This window comes from Eretmochelys imbricata, chromosome 22 (assembly GCF_965152235.1).
Source record: "Eretmochelys imbricata isolate rEreImb1 chromosome 22, rEreImb1.hap1, whole genome shotgun sequence".
Lineage (NCBI taxonomy): Eukaryota > Metazoa > Chordata > Testudines > Cheloniidae > Eretmochelys > Eretmochelys imbricata.
Genome location: NC_135593.1, coordinates 20,814,683 through 20,841,322, shown reverse-complemented (window position 1 = coordinate 20,841,322; position 26,640 = coordinate 20,814,683). Strand labels below are relative to the sequence as shown.

General features: G+C 45.6%; 4 protein-coding genes across 6 annotated transcripts in view; 2 read left to right on the top strand and 2 right to left on the bottom strand.

Annotated features, from left to right (window-relative positions):
* Positions 1–11,651, bottom strand: part of C2CD2L (C2CD2 like) — a 47,160-nt gene extending 35,509 nt beyond the window's left edge. Inside the window, exons 1-2 of one of the 2 annotated variants that reach the window (XM_077839801.1) lie at positions 11,518–11,651; positions 4,757–5,101 (exon numbers count right to left, since the gene is read on the bottom strand). The gene's annotated coding sequence lies outside the window, so the exon portion shown is untranslated. Of the gene's footprint in view, positions 1–4,756; positions 5,225–11,517 lie in introns of those variants that run through there. The other variant, XM_077839800.1, reaches the window with a different exon arrangement.
* On the top strand, positions 5,572–11,855 carry DPAGT1 (dolichyl-phosphate N-acetylglucosaminephosphotransferase 1). The gene is made up of 9 exons (XM_077839802.1): positions 5,572–5,726; positions 6,850–6,970; positions 7,214–7,427; positions 8,126–8,272; positions 8,609–8,693; positions 9,109–9,297; positions 10,387–10,474; positions 10,892–11,047; positions 11,638–11,855. Exons 1-9 carry the CDS (start codon positions 5,572–5,574, stop codon positions 11,701–11,703), a joined length of 1,221 nt encoding a protein of 406 aa, XP_077695928.1. The 3' UTR covers positions 11,704–11,855.
* Positions 11,856–12,736: 881 nt separating this feature from the next.
* H2AX (H2A.X variant histone) lies at positions 12,737–14,589 on the top strand. The gene has a single exon (XM_077839803.1). It carries the CDS (start codon positions 12,890–12,892, stop codon positions 13,319–13,321), a length of 432 nt encoding a protein of 143 aa, XP_077695929.1. The 5' UTR covers positions 12,737–12,889; the 3' UTR covers positions 13,322–14,589.
* Positions 14,590–17,078: 2,489 nt separating this feature from the next.
* Positions 17,079–26,640, bottom strand: part of HMBS (hydroxymethylbilane synthase) — a 29,836-nt gene continuing 20,274 nt past the window's right edge. For both annotated transcript variants that reach the window (XM_077839688.1, XM_077839689.1), the window contains 7 exons: positions 25,584–25,659; positions 24,359–24,472; positions 23,726–23,764; positions 23,110–23,229; positions 22,766–22,819; positions 18,500–18,586; positions 17,079–17,456 (listed from right to left, as the gene is read on the bottom strand). In XM_077839688.1, the coding sequence (XP_077695814.1) occupies positions 17,283–17,456; positions 18,500–18,586; positions 22,766–22,819; positions 23,110–23,229; positions 23,726–23,764; positions 24,359–24,472; positions 25,584–25,659 (664 nt within the window). In that variant the 3' untranslated portion in view covers positions 17,079–17,282. The remainder of the gene's footprint in view (positions 17,457–18,499; positions 18,587–22,765; positions 22,820–23,109; positions 23,230–23,725; positions 23,765–24,358; positions 24,473–25,583; positions 25,660–26,640) is intronic.

Here is a 26,640-nt window from a genome sequence, read left to right as displayed (position 1 = left end):
TGTGCTGGGTGTCATTTATCTAACATGCAAGTACAACGGGAGGAGAAATTCTGGAAAATGGCAAATCCCTGTTCTTAAAAAAGGAGACACAGGCACTGAATGTACAAGTATGTATGTGCTCAGCTTCAAGTATGGTGAGAAGCCTAAATAACTGGGGATTAGTAAATGGGATTGATTACTCATGTAATTTGAATTAAGCACATACATAAGGATAGTACATAAGGCAGTTTCCACGGTATGCATCCGATGAAGTGAGCTGTAGCTCACGAAAGCTCATGCTCAAATAAATTGGTTAGTCGCTAAGGTGCCACAAGTACTCCTTTTCTTTATACATAAGGATGTGCTGGGTCAGGCTCACAGGGATAGTTTCATGGTTAGAACAGAAGGCTGAGAGTCACACCTCTGAGTTCTAATACCAATTCTACCATTGTTCACTGTGTGACCTTGGGCAAATAATTTCACTTCTCTGCACTAAGTTTCTCCATCTGTGAAACAAATTATTCTGACTTTCTTCATGGGGAGAAGAGGTGAAGGGTGAGGCTTGAATGAATTATGTATGTTAAGCCTTTCAGATCCTCAAATAAAAGGAGTTACATAAGTACAAAGTATTATTATGTACAGTGGTCTTCCAGAACAGACAAATCCTCAGGCCCAGATCCAGGTTTCCTTCTTTTCTTTATGTTTCCCACGTTGGGGGGATAGTTTGGGGAAGACTCAACCTACAAAGAATGGCTTAGGTGTGGGACTCTCCATCACATCCCCTGCAGTGATGACTAATGCAAAGATTTCATTGAGCTTCTCCTTAATGGCCTCATCTTCCTTGAGTGCTCCTTTAGTCCATCACTCATCCAAGTAGCCCCAGTGATTGTTTGGCAACGTTCCTGCTTCTGGTGTACTTAAAATATTTTTTTGCTGTTAGCTTTTGTGTCTTTTGCTAGTTGCTCTTAATTCTTTTTAGGCCTGCCTGCCTAATTACACTTGACTTGCTAGAGTTTATGCTTTCTATTTTCCTCAATAGGATCTGACTTTCAGTTTTGAAAGGGTATCTTTTTGCCTCTGTTTCTTTTACTCTTATGCTCTAAATAAATTTGTTAGTCTCTATGGTGCTACAAGTACTCCTGTTCTTTTATGTAGCCATTGTGGCATTTTGGGACTGCTTACTATTCATTTGAATTTGGGGTATACATTTAGTTTGAGCCTCTATTATCGTGTTTTTTTTTTTTAAAGTTTCTATGCACCTTGCAGGCATCTCACTTTTGTGACTGTTCCTTTTAACTTCTGGTTAACTAGCTTCCTCATTTTTGTACAGTTCCCCTTTCTGAAGTTCAATGCTACTGCAGTGGGCTTCTTTGGTATTTCCCCCCTATAATGATGTTAAATTTAATTAGATAATGGTCTAGTCAGCTATATTCATCTCTTGGTCCAGATCCTGAGCTCCCCCTAGGACTAAATCAATAATTACCTCTCCCCTTGTGGGTGCCAGGACCAGCTGCTCCAAGAATGGTGTCTAGAAACTTTATTTCTGAATCCCTTCTAGGGTGACATGAACCCAGTCAATATGGGGATAGTTGAAATCCCCCATTATTATTGAGTTTTCTACTTTTATAGCCTCTCTGATCTCCCTGAGCATTTTACAATGACCATCATCAGCATCCTGGTGAGGTGGTCGGTAGTGTATTCCTACTGCTATACTCTTATTATTCAAACATGGAATTTCTATCCAGAGAGATTCTATGGTACGGTTTGATTCATTTAAGATTTTTACTATATTTGATTCTATGATTTCTTTCACATATAGTGCCACTCCCCCACCAGTATGACCTATTCTGTCATTCCCGTGTATTTTGTATCCTGGTGTTAGTGTCTCGTCGATTGTCATTATTCCACCAAGTTTCTGTGATGCATATGGTATCAATATCCCCATTTAATACCAGGCACTCAAGTTCACCCATTTTAGTATTTAGACTTCTAGCATTTGTATGCAAGCACTTATAAAATCTCTCACTTTTTAGTTGCCTGCCTTCATGTGATAGAATTGAATGGGACTCTTTTTCATTTGACTGTTTCTCTTGAGTTCCTACCAGTACTTTAACAACTTCTATCCTCTCCTCTTCACTAGGATATAGAAAATCCCTGTTAACTTATCCTCCTCTGTGGGATGTCTCTGTCCGAACCGTGTGCCCCTCTACACCTGTCTCCTTTCCCTCAGCCCTTAGTTTAAAAACTTCTCTATGACCTTTTTAATTTTACATGCCAGCAATCCGGTTCTGTTTTGGTTTGGGTGGAGCACATCATTCCTGCATAGGCTCCTCCTTTCCCAAAAGGTTCCCCACTTCCTAATAAACCTAATACCCTCCTACCTACCCTGTCATCTCATCCATGCATTGAGACCCTGCAGTTCTGCCTGTCTAACTGGCCCTGCACATGGATCTCTCTATCTTTTCCTATGTCACTGGTACCTACATGTACCACGATCACTGGCTCCTCCCCATCATTGTACATCTAGATGTCTCAAGAGATCCGTTACCTTTGTACTTAGCAGGCAATTCACCATCCTGTTCTCCCTGTCATCACAAATCCACCTAGCTATATTTCTAATGATCAACTCCCCCATTACTATTACCTGTTTCTTCCTAATAACTGGGATTCTCTCCCCCATCATCTGGAAGGAGGGTCCCAACTATGGGATTGTTTCCCTCTGCTCCAGTTTGATGTTCTCTTTCCCTGAAACTTTCAGCCTCCTCAGCAACACATAGGCTGTCAGACTGGGGTGGTACCACTATACTGTGTCCTGGAAAGTCTCATCTATGTACCTTTTTCTCTCCCTTAGCTCCTCCAGTTCAGCCAATCAGGTCTCCAGAGATTCAGTAGCCACAAATTCCCACTTAGGAGATGCACCCAAATCATAACTGTCATTCCAGTTCAGATACTGAGAGGTGGAAAGACTGCCTTTCACCCAGCTCATAGTTGGGGTTTTTTTTGGGCAGAAAGGGGTAAGCCTGTCAAATGCCCAAACCTAAATCTCTGGATTTGTGCAGTGTGTCAATATCAAATTCAGCCTCCATTACTCTTTACTACACTGAACGTTGCCTTGCCCCTGCTGCAGCTGGCTCAGTAATTCTGACAATTGCTAGAATCACAAACAAAATCCTGGAGTGTGGTCACATTGGTTGTTTTATTATTTATCCTAGTACCTAGCAGGCCTAGTCATGAACTGGGACACCACTGTGCTAGGTACTGTACAAATAAAGAAGATGCTATACGTTTTTATACACTGTCCTATAATAGGAGAAAAGGGGTCATTCAGTGACAAGAATAGTAGGTACATTTTAAACCAATGAAGGAAATACTTAATCACAAAACACGTAGTGATCCTGGTCCATTTCCCTGTAATAGGGAGTTTAATGTTACCAGAACAATCCCATGTCCCATTTGCAGGAATTTCTTGGTCCTGAAGTCATTTCTGGGACTTAATGCATGATGCACTGTCAGCGTCTCTTGAAGTTTTAATACAAAGTCATCACACAATGCTGATGTAATTGTGATGCATCATGGTCTCTTAAGGGAATGGCTTATTCTGGTGGAATGAACTCAAAGGTAGTAACTCCTAGACAGGAGTTGAAAGAATTAGCGGAGAACTGAAAATAAGTACTATATGCAATAATTTTTACTAGGGTTTTCAAAGGAGGAAGCTTTAACTCTTAGTATATTTGAAAATACCATCTTTAGTTGTCAGCATATTTATGGATTTAAAAACTTCATGATAAAAGCATAGTGTAGTTTATATAAAACACACCCCAGAATAACTACAGAATAAATTAGAGAGGAAAAAGGAATATACTAATAGGTCTTAAAGATAATACCCCACAAGTTCGTAATCCTAAACAACTTTACCCATCCAACCCTCATTTGACATATCTCCCCTATCAATCACCATCTCTCTTCTCAGGAAAGGACTAGGAAAACAGACCTATCTTGCAGAGAAACAGATGGGTCTAAGAAAAGCCCTCCAGTTAGGCAGACAATAGGTAATACTGACTGGCAGCATGACAATAATTAAATACAAATACACTGCTGATCTCTTGCAAAAAAAAAAAAACATAATTAAATATTTCTACAGTAGCTATAATAATTACTCTAGTTACCCTCTGCAGCACTACAGGATTACCCTAGCTGTTGCAATAAGAGGAAGCAACTCCTCATAATGCTACAGTACAGCAAAGAGCCACTTCATTGACTCCCACAGAGTGATCATGAAAGTCTCTTAAAAACAAACCCCTTTGGAGAAAACTAGGGACAGCTCATAAAAATGGGATTCGCAAAAAGAAAAGGAGTACTTGTGGCACCTTAGAGACTAACCAATTTATTTGAGCATAAGCTTTCGTGAGCTACAGACTAATTGGTTAGGGTTAGTCTCTAAGGTGCCACAAGTACTCCTTTTCTTTTTGCGAATACAGACTAACACAGCTGTTACTCTGAAAAATGGGATTGAAGATCAACCCCTGTAATACTGCACCTAGCGGAGCAGAACCCTCCTCTGTATTTCATCAGCACGTCACTGACACTGAATTACCACTGGGGTCGGTGCACCTAGACTGGGTCCAATCAGAAGATGACGCGTAGTTACAAGCAGGAGCAAGACCAAGCCAGGCACCATATGACACTTGCAGGTAACCATCTTTGATCTGGGTAATGGGAGTCCGGGCAGCCATTAGATTGCAATTAATTCACATTAATCCCCAAATTTGGCACTTACCTCGTGAAGCTGTTCTCACTGTAAACCCCAATCCAGCTGCATCCGGAGAGGCCCTGATGAACTTCTTCCCAGAGCTGAGGGGGGACATTTGGATTCACCCCTTGCCCTAGATTAGGCCGAGCCAGTCTCAGCCCCCGAATGTCTACGACGGCTGAGGCAGTTCGGGTGCAGATCCACAGCTGCGCTACTCAGAATCCTAAAGTGGCGTTTAGTCGCCCTTGCCAGTATCAAAGATGGCGGTCAGGCACTCGGCCGGTTCTCTGCGAGAGCCCGTAGTGACAGGGCAGTGGTTGGTGCCATGTTCTATAGAGTCCGACTGGAAACATCTTCAGGGCAGTGAAGATTCTGAGAGGAAAAAGCTTCCGGATTTGTTGTTTTTTTAAAGCCAGCCGGGTAAGGGAAAAAGCTCAGTATTTTAATGTGATTTTATTTTGTGGTTTTTTATTTGTATATTTTATCAGAAAGCAAAGAACTTGGATTATCTCAACCTGAAGGAGAAGATCCACCCACACCCTCCTCGGGGAAGCGCCGCACTCCTGAAGCGGGGGAGGCAATTTTTATTTACATTTTTTTAAAGCTATGAGGATCAGTAGTCAAATTCAGAATCAGACTTGAAAGCAGCTGATCCTGGAGCTGTACACCCACATACAAACAGTGGAACGTAAATCTAGACACACGTACTGTAACCAGTATATAAACACATGTACACAGAGTGAGTACATTAACTTTAGCAACTGAGTGACTCTTGTGGTCAGCTTTGCTGCTGCTTCCCCGCCCCAAAAAAAGTCCTCTTGTTCCTCGAGGGTGTCTCTGATATGTGGGGGTTACCAGTGATCCCTTTGCTGATTAACTTTTGTGGTGCTCTCCTGGGGTTTGTGGCTACCCTGACACTGATCCCAGCTTTCAAGGATCATTTCATTGCTGCCAAGCTCTTCGGGATAGACTTGAACAAAACTTCTAAACAGCCCATGTAAGTAACAGCTACTGATTCGTTAAGTTTTATTGTGTGGTAATAATCATGGTAGTTACAAATTACTTGACATTTAAAAATGACAAATGCATAATCTACTGATTAAAGCATGGAAAAGGGACTTGAGCTTGATGTATGATCTTACACACATCTCTGCCTCTGTCTCTCCTTCCATTTAATTAGGATATTTCTGTACCTCATAGTGTTGTTGTGAGACCTAAGTAATTCAGTTTTAAACAATAAATTACCTTGAAATTATTTGCTGAAAGGTGCCAGAGCAATCCAAACTACGCATATTATTTATTAAGTGGTATTTGGGTCCCTCGGTTTTCTAGTAACAACATTCAGACCTGTCAGAAGTAGGTCCTCCTTTGTAAAGGATACCTCTCTCAAATCTAGCAACTGATCTCATACCACTGTGTGAAATCCTCTGCTTTATATTCAGTAGCTAGTGTGATTGTCTTATGTTCCTGTGTTGATTAATCACTTCTATCTTCCCTTTAATTTTTCTGTAAACATAAACCAATCCAGGCACCACACTGGGCTTGTGTACTCATAAACCACTACAGCGTCACACCTACTGCTGCACGGCTGTAGTGCTTTGGTGAAGACCTACCTATGCCAATGGATTCTCTTGCTCTGGACCTCTGACCTTCCTCATATATTGTGAGAGTTAGGATCTGAAATTCTGGTTCAACCCAATCTCTGTTTATAATCTTATTTGTTTTACTGTCACTTACAAGCTGCTTGGCTAAGCAGCAGAATAGGCACTGGCATTTACCAAGAGAATTTATATTCTAATCAATAGGAGAGATTTAGTAAAAGCAGATGTATGCTATCTTCTTGGGTATGGGCTTACCTTCATTCTGGACTACTATATAATGAATTTTAAGAGGCTAAAAATGTGTTGTGAGGTTTAACAGCTTTGTTGCTGTTGGATATCAGGAGTACTGGGCTCAAAACATTGCACTGTTATAGCTGGCTATTCCCTGTGTTACGACATTCCAGTGGAGAAGCAGTGAGAATACAGGACTAGCTGTGAAGTTCTCAATACTTGGGTATAGTGATTGTTGTTTTAAACCTCTTTCTCTTCTCCCCCCCCCCCCCCCCCAATGTGTTTCAGTCCTGAATCCCAAGGTGTGATCAGTGGGGCTGTGTTCTTGATCATCCTTTTCTGCTTTATTCCTGTGCCCTTTCTGAGCTGTTTTGTAGAGGAGCAGTGCAAGGCATTTCCACACCATGAGGTAAGTGTCTCCCTCCATGATGCTCTTTAAAGCCTGTATTGCTCTCCACCAAGAGGTCCTGCAAGTCTCAGTGAGGATAGCTTGTGTGTAGTTAAGACTTGGAGTGAAATACTCGTATTTTGTTGGGGGTCTTCAAATGTATCATATTTCAAAGCCAAATGTGATGTCCTGTGGCATATGAAAAGGAGGACTGGGTGGCTATGTATCTAATAACCATGGTCATGTCCCCACTCTGTTTTTCAGTTTGTGGAGTTCATTGGCTCCCTTCTTGCCATCTGCTGCATGATCTTCCTGGGCTTTGCGGATGATGTTCTGAACCTGCGCTGGCGGCACAAGCTGCTACTTCCTACCATGGCCTCCCTTCCTCTGCTTATGGTTTACTTCACTAACTTTGGGAACACAACTATTGTGGTACCCAAGCCCTTCCGGGTGTTGTTGGGGATGCACTTGGACCTGGGTGAGTGATGGAGCACAAGAAGATCATCAGCTTAACACTAGCCACAAGGATGAAGTGAGCTGTAGCTCACAAAAGCTTATGCTCAAATAAATTTGTTAGTCTCTAAGGTGCCACAAGTACTCCTTTTCTTTTTAAGGGTAAAAAGGCGATCCAAAGCCAAAGTTCCTGAGGGTGGCAGGTGGCAATATGTGCACAGTTGTGGGTTTCCTCTCAATGCAGATCATTATTTGGAACATAGATTTTGATACCAGAGAACAGGGTTGATAGTCTTATCAAGTTATTAGTTCAGCAATTTATCATTTTCTCAGCTTTGCCCAGAGAAGCACTCAACACTTTTACAGGATCAGGCCCTAAATTCATGGAGTGCCAAATGCTGTTGGTGCTTAAATGTGGATGGCAAATTGATCGAAGTGCAGAACTAGGAATCTGAAGGCGTGGATTCTGTTCCCATTGTTGTCACTGACTTGTTTTTGTGACCTCTGCCCCATCCTCTGTCTTTTTCCATATCTGTGCTTGGTGCGTGTGTGTGTGTGTATGTAATACCAACTTCTTGTGAGCAGGAGATGTTTATTAAACTGTTGTGAAATGTGCTGTGATCATTCATTAAGGCAAAGAGGTACATACTACTAAATTGAATCTAGACCCCCCACCCCTTTAAAACTTGGGTGTGAAGGCCCTTCTCTCTGTCTGATCTGCAGGTATCCTGTACTATGTGTACATGGGCATGCTAGCAGTGTTTTGCACCAACGCCATCAACATTCTTGCTGGAATTAATGGGCTTGAGGCAGGACAGTCTCTGGTGATAGCTGCTTCCATCATCACATTCAATGTTGTTGAATTAAATGGTAAGGAAAATGTATGCGTCTTTTGGGGGTTCTGAATCAGGGAAAAGATCCAAGGGAGCTAGGTGCCTGTACTTGGAAATGTTTGATGTCTAGAAAGATGAGCAGATCTTCAGATGAGGATAATGCTTATGTACCAAGTGGGGCCATGACACCCATTTTGTATCTGGTCCAGTGTATTAGTGTAACCCTCTTGAAGACTCTCGTGAGATACCTTCTTGACAGGCACTGTATACAAATCTAAAATGGACAGATCCACACTCTGGACATACTTCTGGACCACTGTGGCTGATGCTACACTGTCAGTAATTTTGTTCTCTCTCTCTCTCTTTTCTACAGGAGATTATAGAGATGACCACATTTTTTCTCTCTACTTCATGATTCCCTTTTTCTTTACTACTCTGGGGCTGCTTTACCACAACTGGTAAGAGACTACATGGAATAAAGAAACGTTCATAGTATTATAAGGCTCCCTCCCCCTTATACTTAGAGGAGACAAGTAATTTAACAATTCACAAGCTCTCAGAAATAGAACCATGGACTGCTGATCTCTATATTCTGGCTGGAGCACAAAGATTCTGATGCGTTGATCCATTGGAAGACTTTGACTGCACCAGAGAACTGCACAATAACAGGGGACTTCTGACTCGAGGTTCTGTGGTTTGATCACAAGACTATCTGTCCTCCAATCCCCTACACACTAATAATCTCTCCAGCAAATAGCTCAGGCACTAGATTTAAAATCTTGCAGTAAGATTGTGAATGCCAGACTTTCCTACACTTGATCTTTAACACTAATACTATGCCCCATCCCCATTTTTTATGTCTGTGGGTTGCAGGTATCCATCCAGCGTGTTTGTAGGTGACACCTTCTGCTATTTTGCTGGTATGACGTTTGCTGTGGTGGGGATCCTTGGGCACTTCAGTAAGACAATGCTTCTCTTCTTCATCCCACAAGTGCTCAACTTCCTCTACTCTTTGCCTCAGCTCTTCCACATCATTCCTTGTCCCCGTCATCGGCTGCCCAGGTAAGAAGTGTGTAAGTGACTGTGAGATGCAATGTATTTGGAACAAGGAGATGCCTTTGGCTCTGGCTTGTTTTGGGTCTGAAATGGGGGTGGGGATGTCTGCAGATTTCCCTAAAGGATAAAACATATGCCTCATCTGCTGTGGCTGAAGGAGGGAATGAGAAGTGAAATGTAGACCTTATTCATCACCTAGGGACAAGGGCGTTTAACAGGACTGTGTGGGGAATTTCACTTGGTAACAACTACCCTCTTCTTGCCCAAGGACAAGAGAAAACTGTGGACCTAGAAAGATTATGGATGCTATGATTTTATGGTTTCCAGTGTTTTTCCACAACATTTAAACTTAACAAAAAATTCTAACCTTTCCTGTTGCAAACAGCTGGGTGTAAAGAGAGGAGCTGCTGCCCTGTAAATTCAGCCCAGCAGAAAACTGCCTCCTGCCAAACAGCAATAGTAATGTCCTTCCTACTGGTTCCCAGAAGGTAGAAACTGCAGAGTCCTGATGGGGCACTGTAGTACTAGCATGGCTTAATGCGGACCAAGTTTATGTCTGTGATGCAAAATCAACCTTGCTGGAGGATCTAGTTTAAATGCACCGGTCCCTAATAGCTTGGGTAAAGGTTTGTAGACTGAGTTATCACCATGTTAACAAATAATCTTGTTAACCCTGTAAAGACCAGAGCTGTAATGCTGTTCCTTAACAATGTTACAAAATGGTTGTTCCTAACCGCACAGGTCACATTGAAGTGTTTATACCATCCCTGAGGTGCTGTTATCAGAAGATCCTGAGGGTTCGAGGGGGGGTGGGAGGGGAAGAGAGTGTGTGGGTGTGTTTCTACTTTGAGAATGTTGTGGCAATTGAAATACAACCAACTAACCCCCCCTTACCACCACCCCCAAAATTCTCCTGCCCCTGCCTTCTTTGAGTGGCTACACACCTGAGACTCCTAACATTACTGGGACTATTACATGCATAGGATTACTCCAGCTGTTTCCACCATTCACTTTTTAAACAACCCCGTCTCTTTTATAGAGAGATTAAGCTGCCTCTTTGCTGCAATTGGACTAATATTTCAGTGTTCTTTTCAGGCTCAATCCTGATACAGGGAAGCTGGAGATGAGCTACTCCAAATTCAGAACCAAAAGTCTTTCAGCACTGGGAAAGTATATTCTAAAGGTAACCTGAGAAAGACAAGTAAAATTTGTCTTCCGCTAGCAGCCATACACTTGGGAATTGGTGGCAGTGCAAAACTCCCTCCCCACCCCATGCCTCTGGGCACCTGCAGTCAAGTCCCGAGTAAAAGGAAACAAGTTCAGTATAGTCTCATCCCAATCTCTGGTGGACACTTGTCCACATTACTAAAACCTTGCAAAACGAAGCATGACTAGCAGTGATTGCCAGGGGCCTGATCTGTCTTTCCATTGATTTCACTGAGTTTTGGATCAGAACCTAGGAGTGGAACAACAGAGGGCATTGTTGGCAAGGTGTTGTGGAAGAAGCTTTCAGTACATCTTCGTGCACCATACAAAGCTCTAAGCAGTAAACAACTAATGCATCTAATTAAATGGTGCTTAACACACTTCTCTTCCCCAGGTATCAGAGACCTTACATATAGTGGATGTGAGACAGGAATTGGATGAAGATGAAGAATACACAGAGTGCAATAACATGACACTCATTAACTTTGTTATAAAGCTTATTGGACCAGCTCCAGAGCAAACCCTCACTGTCCTGCTGCTGCTTATCCAGGTCAGGCAAACACTCCCTCAGGGAGGAGGACATACTCCGCAGTGGATAGATCCACACTAAAATTCTCAGGCGTTGGGAACATTTGATTCCACTCCTGTACTTATCTTTACTTCTTCCCTTCTATCACACCAACTAGCTTGCTATTGCCTGGGTTGATCCTCACCTCCCTAGGGAAGCCAAGGCTCTGCTATAAAGAACTATACTGCTAGGGAGGTGGTGGAATCTCCATTCTTAGAGGTTTTTAAGGCCCAGCTTGATAAAACTCTGGCTGGGATGATTTAGTTGGGGTTGGTCCTGCTTTGACCAGGGGGTTGGATTAGATGACATCCTGAGGTCTCTTCCAAACCCTAATCTTCTATGATTCTATCCTCCTCAGAGAGAATAATCTTGCCCAGTCTTCTCATTTCCACCCCACCTCCCTTGTAAGTAAAGACATGGAAATATTTTAAATTAACTTCTGTGTTACTTACGAAGGTTGATCATATGCAGAAGTACCAGTAAGCTGATACAGAGACCTCGTCTTCATAACACTCGGTAAAGCGTTTAGCACAGCTGGATTCCAATTCTCTTCCTTGTTTTTCCCTCTGTAGGTAGTGGGCAGTACCATTGCATTTTTGATCCGGTACCAGCTAGTACGCTTGTTCTATGATGTTTGACTGAGCTGCCGGGGTAAGGGAAATGCCAGCACCTCCTGATGATCCACCTTTTACTTTCTGTGGTTCCCCTCCAAATGGCTGCAGTGATCCCGCTTTGTCTCTGTGAATCACAAGACCCCTTTCCAGATGTGAGTAAAGACTCTTACACTGGCCTCTCTGCTGAATTTTTTTTTGTCCTGTGCTTTGGTTGCGCACAGAGGTAATTTGTCTGATACTGGTGTTAATGTCCCATGAGCATCACGGGCCTGTAGACATATTAGCATTACTGCGAATAACCAGCGCAAGGAAGATTTGCAAATATGACTTGAATCTTTTGTCTAGGGAGCTGGGAAAGGAGCTGGGGAGGAAGGCACCCCTGCCCTCCCTTGCCCCTAATATATTTTTGTTTTCTCATTCAAATGATTTATTATTGAGATACAGTATGTTTCCCCTAGCATCCTGCTTTACATAATTACTGTCTCTCCATTGCCATCACTTTGCTCGCAGGGCAGGTACGCCAACAGTTCCAGCCAATGACCACTCTGCAGGCTCTGAGGGGAAGGCTGAATGGGGGAATGAATTTACCAGCTGGCGTTCAAGCCCTGGTCTCACTGTCCCTGCTGCCCAAGCTCTGCCTTTAGCTAGGAGCAGGGGCAAGAGCGCAGGGGGCGGGGGGCTGTTCACAGGGCAGACAAAGAGCATGGGCGTGTCCACCCTGGGGGAAGGCGGGTCTCCGCACTGGGCACTTCAGCAGAGAAGGGCTAAGGCTGCTACTACCCAGCCTGGGGAGAAGGGGCTGGGGAAGCAACGAGAAAGAGGCTCCTGTGTTCCGTTATTGGCGCCTTGGCCTCGGTGCCTCCTTTGAATTTGGCGCCCTGCCTTCTGATTGGCTTATTTTAGCAGCCAATAAACGCGTAAAACTTTGCCGGCTCGTGAGGCTAACCAATCCGGGGCAGACATTCGTCTGGGCTACCCACCAATGGCAGAGCGCAGCGTCACTGGGCAGGGGGCTGGGGCTGGCTCTCCGCCGGAGACTATAGACACATATATCTTTTTGTAATAAAAAGCGAGTGGGTGAAGGGTCGGCTCAAGACGAGCGCGCTTCGCCTCGCCACCGGGCAGCAGTTCCGGCTCTGGCGCTAGAGCCTGGGCGTAGCTCTGTGAGCGGGCCGCTGAGCCGCGTGCTTCGCTCCCACTTTCACGCGCCATGTCCGGCCGCGGTAAGAGCGGCGGCAAGGCCCGGGCTAAGGCTAAATCTCGCTCGTCTCGCGCGGGCCTGCAGTTCCCCGTGGGGCGCGTGCACCGGCTGCTGCGGCGCGGTCACTACGCGGAGCGGGTGGGCGCGGGCGCCCCGGTGTACCTGGCCGCCGTGCTCGAGTACCTGACGGCGGAGATCCTAGAGTTGGCGGGCAACGCGGCGCGGGATAACAAGAAGACGCGCATTATCCCGCGGCACCTGCAGCTCGCGGTGCGCAACGACGAAGAGCTCAACAAGCTGCTGGGCGGGGTCACCATCGCGCAGGGCGGTGTCCTGCCCAACATCCAGGCCGTGCTGCTGCCCAAGAAGGCGGGCGGCGGCGGAGCCGGGCCGGCCAAGAGCGGCAAGAAGGGCAGCAGCCAGCAGTCCCAGGAGTACTAGGGCCGGCCACGCGCCGCCGGCGGAGACTCACCCCCCCACCCCCCAAGGCCCTTTTCAGGGCCGTCCCCAGGGCTCAGCCGTAGGAGCTGCGGATCCGTAGGCTGCTCGAGCCATCAGCGGGCTCCTGGGCGGGGAGAGCGCGAGCCCCCGCGCGCCTCAAGCGGGGTTGAAGGAGTCAGTTTTCCCGCCCTCGCACGGCGCTGGGGGGTGGGGGGGAGGAGAATTAGAGGCGTAACAGCCGCGGCGTGGAAGACTCCCTTGGGTGCGAGTGGGGAAGCTGCGTGGGGGCCTCCCGCCCGGCGGCCCCTTGTACGAATCGCGAGGAGCTCCGGCTTAGGCTCCCTGCCGCTGCGCACGTGCCTGGGGCAGCGCATAGCTCCAGCTTTAACAGTAAACTCAGCTGCTACCCCGAACCCGATTGTTCTGCCCCTTCCGGTGAAGCTGCTGTGTGCAAAGCCCTAGTGGCAGAGGAGGCTGCCGCGGGGTCTCTTTTGCTCTGCAAAGGCATGGTCCACCCCTGATACCCATTTGACTCCTGCCTACCTGAGATGTTTCAACATTAGCAATGCAAAGACTCGTGCAAGCGGTATCCACGTTTACAGGTTGAAGTGTCGCCCCCTGAGCTTTGCTGCTCCTGGAGTAACTTTAATCCTTTAAGTAACTTCATATGGTACCGACAGAGGACTGGAAAAAAAACATATCAGAATGCAGCTGTAGAACTAACTGCACCACTGTATGAATTGCCTGAAAAGTGTTTTTTTTAGGAGTTCCTTTTTGCTGTTTAATTACCTGTTTTAACTGCTCTGAAAAATTGTATATCTACATATCTTGTTTTTAAGACAGAGGGCATCTTTTGAATCAGATCATGCACAACAATCCAAAACATTGTAAACTAACAAGCTCTCAGCCTCTTGAGTGGAAGAAGGCTTTCACTTATATCAGCAGTTGTGTAACTTTGATGTGCTGTACAATTTTGTCTGCAATGTTACAACTATTTACTAGTTTGATTCTGCAGTGACACTATACTTTGTTTGACCTGTTTCAACAGACAGCATCTGCAACCAGAAGCTCAGTACAGCCACTGCAGGATCAAACCAGAGAAAATTCTAGGCTTCGTACAAACTTGTAGTTAACAAAACAGCAACCATTTCTCTTTCAGCTGTGTCCTTTCACTGGACACTGCTAAATCTGTTGTAGTAGCCTTTGTAACTTCCTGTACATCCCAGAAAATGTAGAAATTGTGTAATAAAATACGGGGTGACCTGCTATTTCTGTAGCATATTCTATGCACAGGTGGTTCAGTGGTCAGAAATTGTGTTAATATGTACATGCCTAAAGAAAAATAAGGCTTTAAAGGGGTATGGAAACAATTCCTTTCATAAGTGAAGTACAGTTAATGGATGTTGCATACGTACTGAAACAACCTGTTGTTTCATTTACAAAACACCATATTTGCATTTTACAATTTAAAAGATTTCTAGAAGACACTAGTAGTGGCTTGTAAGATGAAGGAGATGAATCACTAGTTGAAATGCATATTCTACTAATGTAAAAGGAACAGGCTATTGAGTTTGAAAGGATTAGAGTGTAAGGGCAAGGGTGGGTAAACTGCAGGCCTGCCAGCTGTTTTAATTCAGCCCTCCAGCTCTTGCTGGGGAGCAGGGCCTGGGGCAGAGGTGGGCAAACTATGGCCCACAAACCACATCCAGCCCCTGAGACTGTCTTGCCCAGCCTTTGAGCTCCCCACTGGGGAGGCTAGCCCCCAACCCCTCCCCTGCTGTCCCACCCTTCCCCTGCAGCCTCAGCTTGCTGTGTCGCCAGTGCTGTGGGTGACAGGGCTGTGAGCCACGGGCCTGCCCTGGTGCTCTAGATGGTGTGGCTGGCTCTGGCTGGGCAGTGCAGGTGCCAGTCCTGGTGCTCTGAGTGGCATGGTAAGGGGGAGTGGAGGGGTTGGATAAGGGGCAATCAGGGAGCAGAGGGTGGTTGGATGGGGCAGAAGTGGGGGGAGGGTCCACAGAACAGAAAGGGGGGGGGTTGGATGAGCGTAGGGGGCCTGTCAGGGTATGGGAGCCAAGCTGTTTGGGGAGGCACAACCTACCCTACCTGGCCCTCCATACAGTTTCAGAACCCCTGATGTGGCCCTCAGGCCAAAAAGTTTGCCCATGCCTGGTGTGGGGCTTGCCCTGCGCTGGTGTTCAAGCAGGGGCAAAGGGGGTTCTGCTGTGCACTGCCCTGTCCAGAGGTGCTGCCCCTGCAGCTCCCCATTGGCCAGGAACTGTGTCCAATGGGAGCTGCAGGGGCAGCACCTCTGGACAGGGCAGTGCACAGCAGAACTGCCTGGCCACACTTCTACGTTGGAGCTGGAGTGGGGACATACTACTGCTTCAAGGAGCTGCTTGAGGTAAGTACTGCCTGAAGCCTGCACACCTGAGCCAAGCCCCTGAGCCAAGCCCCTGCCCCAACCCTGATCCCCTTCCCACCTTACAAACCCCTCAGTCCCAGCCCAGAGCACCCTACTACACCCAAACTCCCTCATCCCCAACCCAGAGCCCTCCTCCACTCTGCCCCCAGCACTCCAGCCCCCTCCCACACCCTGAACTCATTTCTGACCACAACCCTAGGCAGAGCCTTCACACCCCCACCCTAATTTTGTGAGCATTCATGGCCTGCCATACAATTTCCATTACCCATATGTGGCCCTCAGGCCAAAAAGTTTGCCCACCCCCCTGTAAGGGAACAGGTCTTATTTCAAACCTATTTTAAAAAGTCTAAGTTGATACTAACGAACTTTCCTTACACTATGTTGCACCTGTAGACACCTGTGCTTGGTTATGGTTAATTCAATCTGGCAATGAATACGCTAATGGTTTTTTAAATAAGTTCAATTAGTATTGATTTATATGGCAGTGAATAAACATTTGTCCAAGCATCATCCATAACAGATGCCTTATGAGCAGAAACATTGGTGGTTCTGTTTAAATATAAGTACAATGGTGGTCATCGAGGGCCTTATTTGGCACCTAGTAATCAGTTGCCAGTTATTGAAAGGCTCAGGATGAAGCCCCAAGGAGGTATGTGTAGGATAGACTACACTCCAGGAGGAGATCGATCTAAGTTACGCAGCTTCAGCTACATGAATAATGTAGCTGAAGTTGACGTGCTTAGATCTACTTACCACAGGGTCCACACTGTGCTAGGTCTCCTGTTAACTCCCCTTGCACTTCTCATTCAGGTGGAGTACAGGAGTTGAGCAATCTGAAGTTAATTTAGTGGGTCTTCACTAGACCTGCTAAATTGACGACAAATGCACTGATTACCACACACTGATCCCTGGTAAGTATAGGACAAGCCCTCAGATAAAGGGCACCCTATGTCCCTTACCATTTTAGCATTATTTCTTGTATTGAATATCAGAGTGTAGCCATGTTAATCTGTAACCACAAAAACAACGAGTCCAGTAGCACCTTAAAGACTTAACAGACTTAATAATAAAATAATGCCTGCATCTGTAATTTTCACTCCATGCATCTGAAGAAGTGGGTTTTTTACCCATGAAAGCTTATGCCCAAATAAATCTGTTAGTCTGTAAGGTGCCACCAGACTCCTTGTTGTTTCTTGTATTGAATTATTCTTGTTACTGTATTCAAAATAGCTTGCTTATAGTTTTGGGGTAAACAAGTTGCTGAAACAAACCACCCAAAAAGATAGCTCACAGGAGAAACTGCAAATAGGACTGTGTCCTCTGAACAGGCATAACTACTCAAAATACAGAGTTTAATATTTTAAGTTTTGTTTTCAGATCCACAAGTAAAGGAAAATGGGATGTAAGTGTAAAATAAGAGACTCCGCCTAAGGAAGGATGACAGTGCAGCAGCCAAGTCCATGTTTTTTTCTGTCAAACTTCTGACCATGCAGGAATCATGCCAACTGCAAGAGCTGCTGCTGCGTGGGAATGATGTGTCTATCGGGCATCATTGAGCTGCCTTGCAACACTGAGGATACGCTTAGCACCCTTGCTCAGCAGTAAGCTGGCTAGTTCGACACCCAGGTTTTCTGCAGCCTCTTGAGCATGACGAGGAATCTTCTTGGCTGTGATGCCAACATACTGTGTATCATCATTGGGTCCTTCTTGATTCTAAAAATAAAAAAAAGGTACTGAATGTGAAACAGCAGGGAAACCTGGGTGTTAAACAGTAGGTTTCCATATACATTTTTGTAAGCCTTATCAGAGAACATTGTAAAGAAGATGTCATAAAAATAAAGGGAAGGCTAACCACCTTCCTGTATACAGTGCTATAAAATCCCTCCTGGCCAGAGACAAAACCCTTTCACCTGTAAAGGGTTAAGAAGCTAAGATAACCTTGCTGCAAAATGACCAATGAGGAGACAAGATACTTTCAAGTCGGGAGGGGGGGAAAACAAACCGTCTGTCTGTCTGGGTAATGCTTTTGCCGGGAACAGATCAGGAATGCAGTCTCAGAACTTCTTTTAGTTAGTAAGTAATCTAGCTAGAAATGTGTTAGATTTCCTTTTGCTTAATGGCTGGTAAAATAAGCTGTGCTGGATGGAATGTATATTCCTGTTTGTGTGCCTTTTTGTAACTTAAGGTTTTGCCGAGAGGGATTCTCTATGTTTTGAATCTGATTACCCTGTAAGATATTTACCATCCTGATTTTACAGAGGTGATTCTTTTTTTTTCTTTAATTAAAATTCTTTTAAGAAGCTGATTGATTTTTCATTGTTCTTAAGATCCAAGTATTTGGGTCTGTGTTCATCTGTACAAATTGGTGAGGATTTTTATCAAGCCTTCCACAGGATAGGGAGTGTAGGGCTTGGGGCGATATTTTGGGGAAAGACGTCTCCCAAGTGGGCTCTTTCCCTGTATTTGTTTAAAACACGCTTGGTGGTGGCAGCATAGGGTTCAAAGACAAGGCAAAGTTTGTACCTTGGGGAAGTTTTTAATCTAAGCTGGTAAGAATAAGCTTGGGGAGTCTTTCATACAGGTCCCCACATCTGTACCCTAGAGTTCAGAGTGGGGAAGGAACCTTGACAGAAGACTAAAGATTTTAAGGACTGGACTGAAGGAAATATGTTAAAAGGCCTGTTTTTGTCTTTTTCATTTGACTTGAAATTTGAAGGTTAAAACCAACTGAAATTAAGAGGCATTTATTTATTTACCTGCTGTGGATAGTTAACACCAGTCTGCATAGTGTCCTTCAGGCTATCTGATCCATCCAAGCTGTAAACAGCTCCTGTCAAATACAACTGGGCAAAACACAATAAAGGTATATGGCATCTCTGATGACCAACCCAAGCATCCCCTTTTTAAAAATTAAGATTTCTGGTCTGAGGAGGAAACTAATAAGAATTGGGGAAACCATTCTGCCATTGACTCCCATGTGCCGTTGGACAAATTGCTTCCTTTCTGGCTCAGTATAGACTTACAGGTGTATTTTGAGGCTTACCAAGACCCTATGATTAAAGGGGCTAGTCATGTCACATTATTGATCATCATGGGAGAGCAATCTGTGTGCTTTAGGAAAGGTACAGGCACAAGCATGGATGTAACCCAACTGTTACATTCCTTAATGGGCCGGAAAGGGTTGCTGTTCTGTCATGGGAAGCTTGCAAGCATGTTGCCTCCACAACCCTCCTTGCCCAAGAGGTAGGAGACAAGCACCATTTGTTTGAAACCATGGTTTCTTCTCAGCGTGCTTGTTCATGTAGATTCCAATCAGGTGTGCGTGCATACACACGCACGGTAGCTGGAAGATTTTCCCTAGCAGCAACCGAAGGGTCAGCCTGGGAGCCCCTGGCGTCGCGCTTTCATGGCACCCAACATAGAGCCCTGCCGACCCGCCACCCCCTCAGTTCCTTCTTACTGCCAGTCACAGTAACTGTAACTTCCCTTGCTCTTGCTCCGGCAAGTGACCTAGCAATTCGACTCCTGTTGTACTCACCTTGTTTATTCAGATAGTGTGGTGTAGTTTAGTAATAGTTAGTTGTAAGTTTCATTTATGGGGGTTCCCCCCCCATCCCACCCCTGTTTCCCTCCTTTATTTGTTGCCTCTGGGGCATGCCGCAATCCCCAGGCTTCAAGACCTGCAAGGACTGCACGAAGTGCATGCCAAAAAGTGACTCCCACACCTCCTGTTTACAGTGTCTGGGCGAGAGTCTCCACAAAGACTGCTCTAAAATCTGTCAGGAATTCTGACCAAAAACCCTAAAAGAAAGAGAGCAGCAGCTTAAAATCCTCTTCATGGAGGCAGCTTTTCGACCGCAGTTGGACCCCAGTGCCGGGGATCCCACCACCAGCACATCATCTTCAGCGCAAAGCGCGCCAGCGCCCTCTTCAAGAGACCAGGTGCTGAAGAAAGACACGGCCAAGGACTCTAGGCACCGTCATGGAGCGTCTTGGGAACGCTCCAGCCTTTGGCACCGGTCCCAATCGCCGGTGCAGAAGAAGAGGAGGATCAAAAGCGGCCAACCTCCTTTCCCTAGATCCAGAGACCAGCCATCAGTGGCACCAAATGCAATGAACAGCGGTACTTTGTTCCCTCCAAGGGCTATGAACATCTACACACTCACTCACAACCTGACTCTGGTGGTGGACGCTGCTAACCAGCAAGAGAGGCAGAGTTTCCAGGGCCCTTCCCCCAAGAATAGGGATGCAAAAAACTGACCCATTCAGCCAGAAGATTTTCGCCACAGGGGGACTGCAACTCCACATTTCCAACCAACAGGCCATTGTCAGCAGGTACGCCCACAATACTTGCTCAATGACGGCTAAGTTTAGAGTTACCCCCCTTGGACTCCTGAGCTGAATTCTCAGCTTTGGTTGAGGAAGGGAGATTGATCTCCAGGGCAGAGTTGGGGCATTCTCCAGATAGACCTATTCTTCATGCAACACAACAGGAAGTGCCAGCAGTTCTGCTTCTTCCAGAACCACAGCCCAGGCTCCAGAGCGGACATGTTCCTCCTCCACTGGGGATGTTGTCTCCTGTATGCCTTTCCGCCTATACCACTGGGTCACAGGGTGCTCCTTAAGATCTGGAGGGAACAAGCTCAGGTTATATCGATGGCTCCAGTATGGGACCAACAGCACTGATACACATCTCTCCTAGACATGTCCGTGGAAGCTCTGATCACCCTGCCGCTCTTCCCGGACCTTCTGCCACAAGATCACGGCCGTCTTCAACATCCGAGCCTCAACTCGCTTCACCTCACAGCATGGAAGCTCTATGTTTGAGCCCAATGGAGCTTTCCTGTTCAGACCAGGTTAGACAAGTCCTCCTTGGCAGTAGAAAACCCTCTATGAGAGCCACCTACCTTGCCAAGTGGAAGAGATTTTTAATCTGATCGGCACAGCGCCATTCGTCTCAGACGCTGGCCCCAGTGCCGCTTATTCTGGACTGCCTCCTCCATCTGAAGCAGCAGGGGCTTCCGTTGTCATCGATAAGAGTGCACTTAGCCACCATCTCAGCCTTTCACCCGAACAAGGAGGGCCGCTCTGTGTTTGCTAACCCTATGGTCAGCTGCGTTTTAAAAGGGCTCAACAGGCTATACCCTAACATCCGACAGCCTGTCCCTGCCTGGGACCCCAACCTGGTCCTTTCTAGGCTAATGGGACCGCCCTTTGAGCCCTTGGCAACGTGCTCCCTCCTCTCTCTCTGTCTCACACAAGGTGGCATTCCTGGTGGCTAGGAGGGTGTCTGAACTCAGAGCCCTAACCTCAGAGCCCCCTTATACCGTGTTCTATAAGGAAAAGGTGTAGCTCAGACCTCATCCTGGTTTCCTCCCGAAGATTGTGTTACAGTTTCACATCAACCAGGACATCTTTCTCCCAGTCCTACCCTGAGCCACATTCCAGCAGCAGGGAGCAGAGACTACACACTCTGGATGTCCGCAGCATGCTAGCCTTTTACATAGAGAGAATGAAAGCATCCAGAAAATCGGTCTAGTTATTTGTGGCAGTGACGGATAAAATGAAAGGACTGCCTGTATCTTCACAACGCATTTTGTCATGGATAGCGTCCTGTATTCATGATTGCTACAACTTGAGAGGGGTTCCTGCACCCCCAATCAGTGTGCACTCCACCAGGGCACAGGCTTCATCAATAGCATTCCTGGTGAAGGTCCCCACTCAGGAAATATGCAGAGCAGCGACATGGTCCTCTATCTACACTTCCACCACACACTATGTGATTTCTCAGTAGGCCAGAGACTATGCGGTCTTCGGACGAGCAGTGCTCCAATCAGTGGACGACTCCAACCTCGCCTCCTGAACTTGGGCTTGAGAGCCACCTGATTGGAATCAACATGAACAAGCATTCAAAGAAGAAGAAAAAAAGAGTTACTCACTTTCTCTTAACTGTTGTTCTTCGAGATGTGTTGTTCATGTCCATTCCAATACCCACCCTCCTTCCCCTCTGTCAGAGTAGCTGGCAAGAAGGAACTGAGGGGGTGGCAGGTCGGCAGGGCTCTATATTGGGCACCATGAAGGCGCGACTCCAGGGGGTGCCCTGGCTGACCCTACAATTGCTGCTAGGGGAAAATCTTCCGGCTACCGTGCACGCATACACCTGGTTGGAATGGACATGGACATGGACAACACATCTCGAGAAACAACAGTTACGAGAAGGTGAGTAAACTTTTTTCCTGCATGACAGCAACCTGTATTTCAGTCAGGCTTCCTTTCTGCAGGGTAGTGTTTATATTTAATCCTGGGGAAGTTTTATCAATTATTTATCAAAGGAATAGGCTTTCTAGCCCCAGAAAAAGGCTTATCTACAGAATGGATGACAATCACCACTCATAATTATTGAGGGTAAATTAGAAGACTGCTAAGCCCTGTCCACAAAGTTCCATCATGTTTTCCCTGACACAGGGATTTTTTTCTTCTTCTTAGCTGTGTTACTGCTACACTTACATAAGAACGGCCATACTGGGTCAGACCAAAGGTCCACCCAGCCCAGTATCCTGTCTGCCAACAGTGGCCAATGCCAGGTGCCCCAGAAGGAGTGAACCTAACAGGTAATGATCAAGTGATCTCTCTCTCCTGCCATCCATCTCCACCCACTGATAAACAGAGACTAGAGACACCATTCCTTAGCCATCCTGCCTAATAGCCATTAATGGACTTAACCTCCATGAATTTATTTAGTTCCCTTTTAAACCCTGTTATAGCCCTAGCCATCACAACCTTCTCAGGCAAGGAGTTCCACAGGTTGACTGTGCGCTGTGTGAAGAACAACTTGTGTCGGCCTCGGTTATTTGACACCGCCCTACACAATGTTGTTTTGGTGGACTCAGCGTGGAGATGGCAAGGCTGTCCTCAGCTGCCAAGTATGCTTGCTGGAACTATTTTCAGGTGGCAGGGAAAAAGTGCATGTTGGAAAAATGTTCAGTGATGAACTCAAATAAAATACTTTAAGTTCTTCTCACCTGGGAGTCTTTCAGCATGGTACTGACTGCTACAGGAACGCTACATCCACCCTCCTGAAACAGAAAGCACAGCAAACAGGTAAAAGTTGATGTCAAGGTTCCTATGTGACCCACCATGTCAGGACCTTTTGAAAAGCCTGTAGAACACAGACTCAGCTGTCATTCAGCCATGTACAGAAGAATAACCAGTGAACAGACACTTGAATCTAGTCTGTATTTAGCAGTTGTGGTAATGAAAAGTAGGAGGTTTCTGATACCATGGTGTTGATTTAACAATACTACGTGAGCATTTACTACTTCTCCTAGGGAGGAATTGGACAGAAAAGTGATGGTACCAAACCTACCAAGTGTCTCATAAAGGCTCTCTCGGCAATGCAGCACAGCACCGTTTCCGCATCATGCAAGGCGGATACCATATCCAATATCTCTTCGTCTCTAGCTCGGACCTCTACTGCTAAGGCACCCTGAAGGAAGAGAGAAACACTGTCCCCAGTCTTCATGCATCTCTAGTCTGCACTCTATTCGTCCCAAACCAATGAACCTGCATGACTTAGAGGCATTTCCACTGTCGTGCTCTACCCCCTACACACACACAAATGTCATTGCTATAACATATGCATATATACATGGCAACAAGATGAGACGAGAAAGAAAAAGCTGAACATTACTAAACAAGTGAGCTGCAGGATCACAGCTTCAGACTGATTCTTATCAGCTTGTTCTATATAGATGCTGACTCCTAATTGCATTAGTATGCTCTTGAAAGGCCATGTCTCAAGAGTAGAATGATCACTTATAACAGTGATGAGGTGCTAGCCTTTAATTAACAACTGCAGTACACTTCCCAAATGTAGCATGCATATAGAACAGCAGCCAGAAAAGGTGCAGAGTTGAAAACACAGTTGAAATGTTTGGTTGTTACACAGCAATCGGCTACTCAGCTGGCTTTTCATAGCATACCTGCCCAACAGCATAAAGGCAATCTTCAGGGTTTAATATCTGGAGAAAAAGCAAAGATTAGTTAATATGTTGTAATGCTAAACCCAAGATTATGTAAAATTTTTATTTAAAAAGCTCCAAAGAGCAGCAATTTAGGATGAGACTGAAATTATTTTCCATAAAGAAAGTGCAGTACAATGGTTACAGCAAGGAACTGGGAAGTAACAACTCCTGGGTTCTATTCCCAACTCTATATTACCTAGGGATGGTCATGCCCCAGCCCTGTGCCTCAATTTTCCCATCCATAAAATGGGTATAATGGTACTTATTTCATTGGAGGTTGTAAAGTTTTATCAGAATTATCGATGTTTTTAAAGTGCCTGTTCATGAAGGATTTGGGCACTATAAAGGGCTCTGAAGTTTTCAGATGAACAAATGTTATTGACACGTGGAAAGAAGTGTGCTGAATGTGTCTTTGGAAGGGAACTGCAGTGAGTGGAACCTTCACTCCAATGCAGCCTAATCTCAAGATAATGCATATATGGATTCAGAGCAGATGTTATGCTCGTCCATGATGGGGCAGCTAAGGTTCCTGAAGGGGAATGGGTTAAGGGTCTGGAAGTGAATGGAATTTCCCACTATGCTTCTCCTCACCTGACCAATTCGATTCTCCCAGCCCATCCTCCTCAGTCCAGCAGCAGCCAGAATTATGGCACTGAAGTTGTCCTTTTCATCCAGCTTTTTCAAGCGGGTGTTTAAATTTCCTCTCTACATAAAGGGTTAAGTGAGAAGCACAGAAACAACAATCTCCAAATTGAAAAGGAGTATCTGTGGCACTTTAGAGACTAACCAATTTATCTGAGCGTAAGCTTTCGTGAGCTACAGCTCACTTCATCGGATGCAAGCTCACGAAAGCTTACGCTCAAATAAATTGGTTAGTCTCTAAGGTGCCACAAGTACTCCTTTTCTTTTTGCAAATACAGACCAACACGGCTGCTACTCTGAAATCTCCAAATTGGGACACTTTGCTTGCAGATCTTAACTCAGCCACTGGAGGCTGCTACTGCTGTAATCACCAAGGGCTGTCACTCCTGCAGCTCGTCAGCCTGCTCCCTTCCTCTCTGCTTGGGCCTTTCCTTCCTTATCTCTTGTCCCAGAGCAACAGCAGTTACTCCCCATAGGGGATGGGGTATGCAGCGTCATACACAAGCAGGTCAGACTTCTGGATCAAACATAGATCAACTACAGAACTTCCTTCTCTGAGGCTGTCTACACTACCGTGGTAAGTCGACCTATGCTACGCAACTCCAGCTATGTGTCTCTTGCATAACTGAGTTGAGGAACTATCCTGGAAAACTTGTTCAGATGGTGGCAACCATTACTGTAAGAAAAGAATGGAATTTTGCTGTGAGTTGTAAAGTAATCATTTGGACACTGGCTCTTTGGGGCTGGGACTGTGGACATGTCTCATGTAGCACTAAACATGTCAGCAGCTGACAAATAATTGTGCCTAATTAAAAAATAAGTTAAAGGGACAGAGACTGGGACAACAGAGCCTTTCACTGCTGGTCTGAATCCCACCCAAGCCATTAGTGACTGAATTGGAATGAGTTGTGTGTCTTATGCCAATTCCTCTTGTGAAGTGTATCTGCCTCTCAGATGATAGACTAATATTGGGCCCTTTCTCAGCAGAAAATACAGGGATTGAATGGGCCAGGGAGAGTAAACTCCTCTCTCACAGTAGTTTAGGAAGGCAGCATGAAGTTAGTTTGAGCAGAGGACAGGAAGCCTGGGTTCTAATCATTGCACCAAAGTGCTAGAGAAAAGCCAACTGTTATTCATTGAGATACCACTCCCGCACTCTGCCAGGAAAGGATACAATATCCCTGAATTCCAGCTGAGGGAACCGCCGTTTGAGCTGAGCTGCTCGCCGAAGTGAACTGGTTCCAATCACGCTTCAGAGGAAGCAAAGAAACAACAACAGTGAAACGATTAGATTCATTCACTCACCTTTAGCTGGGGACAGGTTAGGAGCTTCCAGGGAAACACACTCTACCTTTTTAAACTAGTCACAGAGTATTTGGGGATCTATCCATCATTCATAATGGTAGAAGGAAAAACTGAGAGATTTAACATGAGGCCTGACTAAATCTAGATGTAACCAGACTACCTGGTCTGCGAAACACAGTCTCTGTGGTAGGTTGTTAAGCCTTTGCAAAGCAGCCATTATGCCTTGTTAAGGATCTCTGAATCCTCAGTGGGCCACCATCTACAGAATGTAGCAATCCCCAAGCCTTATTTTCTCTTCAGATAAATGGAATAAAATGGTTTGGAAAGCAGGGACATCAGTCCTGGATCACAGAACACATGCCTGGATGTGCAAGGTGAGGTCTGATAAACAAGTCCTGGAGAGTGCAGTGGGAGAGTTCTCTGGACAGCAAGGGGGACTGCCAGTCTGACCAGAGAGAAGACTATTTTCAAGGGATGTATGCTACTCACTTTTCTTTTTATCCCATAAAAAAGATGACAAGCCATCTCTACTTGAGGTTGTGAGAAGTGCAAATCTACATCTGTGAAGCAAACAATTTCTTTTGTTTTATTTCTATTTTCTGTGTTTTAATTAAGATTACTGTCATCTGGGTAATTTCAACACAGACATCCCCAAAGAGAAAGGAGAGGGACTGAAAGTAAGTAATTTCTGGAACTTGTCCCCCCATCTCAGGGCTCGTACACACTCGTGCTTATATTGGTTTAACTTAAGTCACTCAGGGCTGTGAAAAGGCCACCCTACTGAGCGATGTGAGTTACAGCAACCTAAGCACCGGCGTGGACAGCGCTGTGTCAATGGGAGACACTCTCCCACCGACATAACCACTGCCGCTTGGGAAAGTGGAGTAATCATGCCGACGGGAGAGCTCTCTCCCGTCGGCATAGAC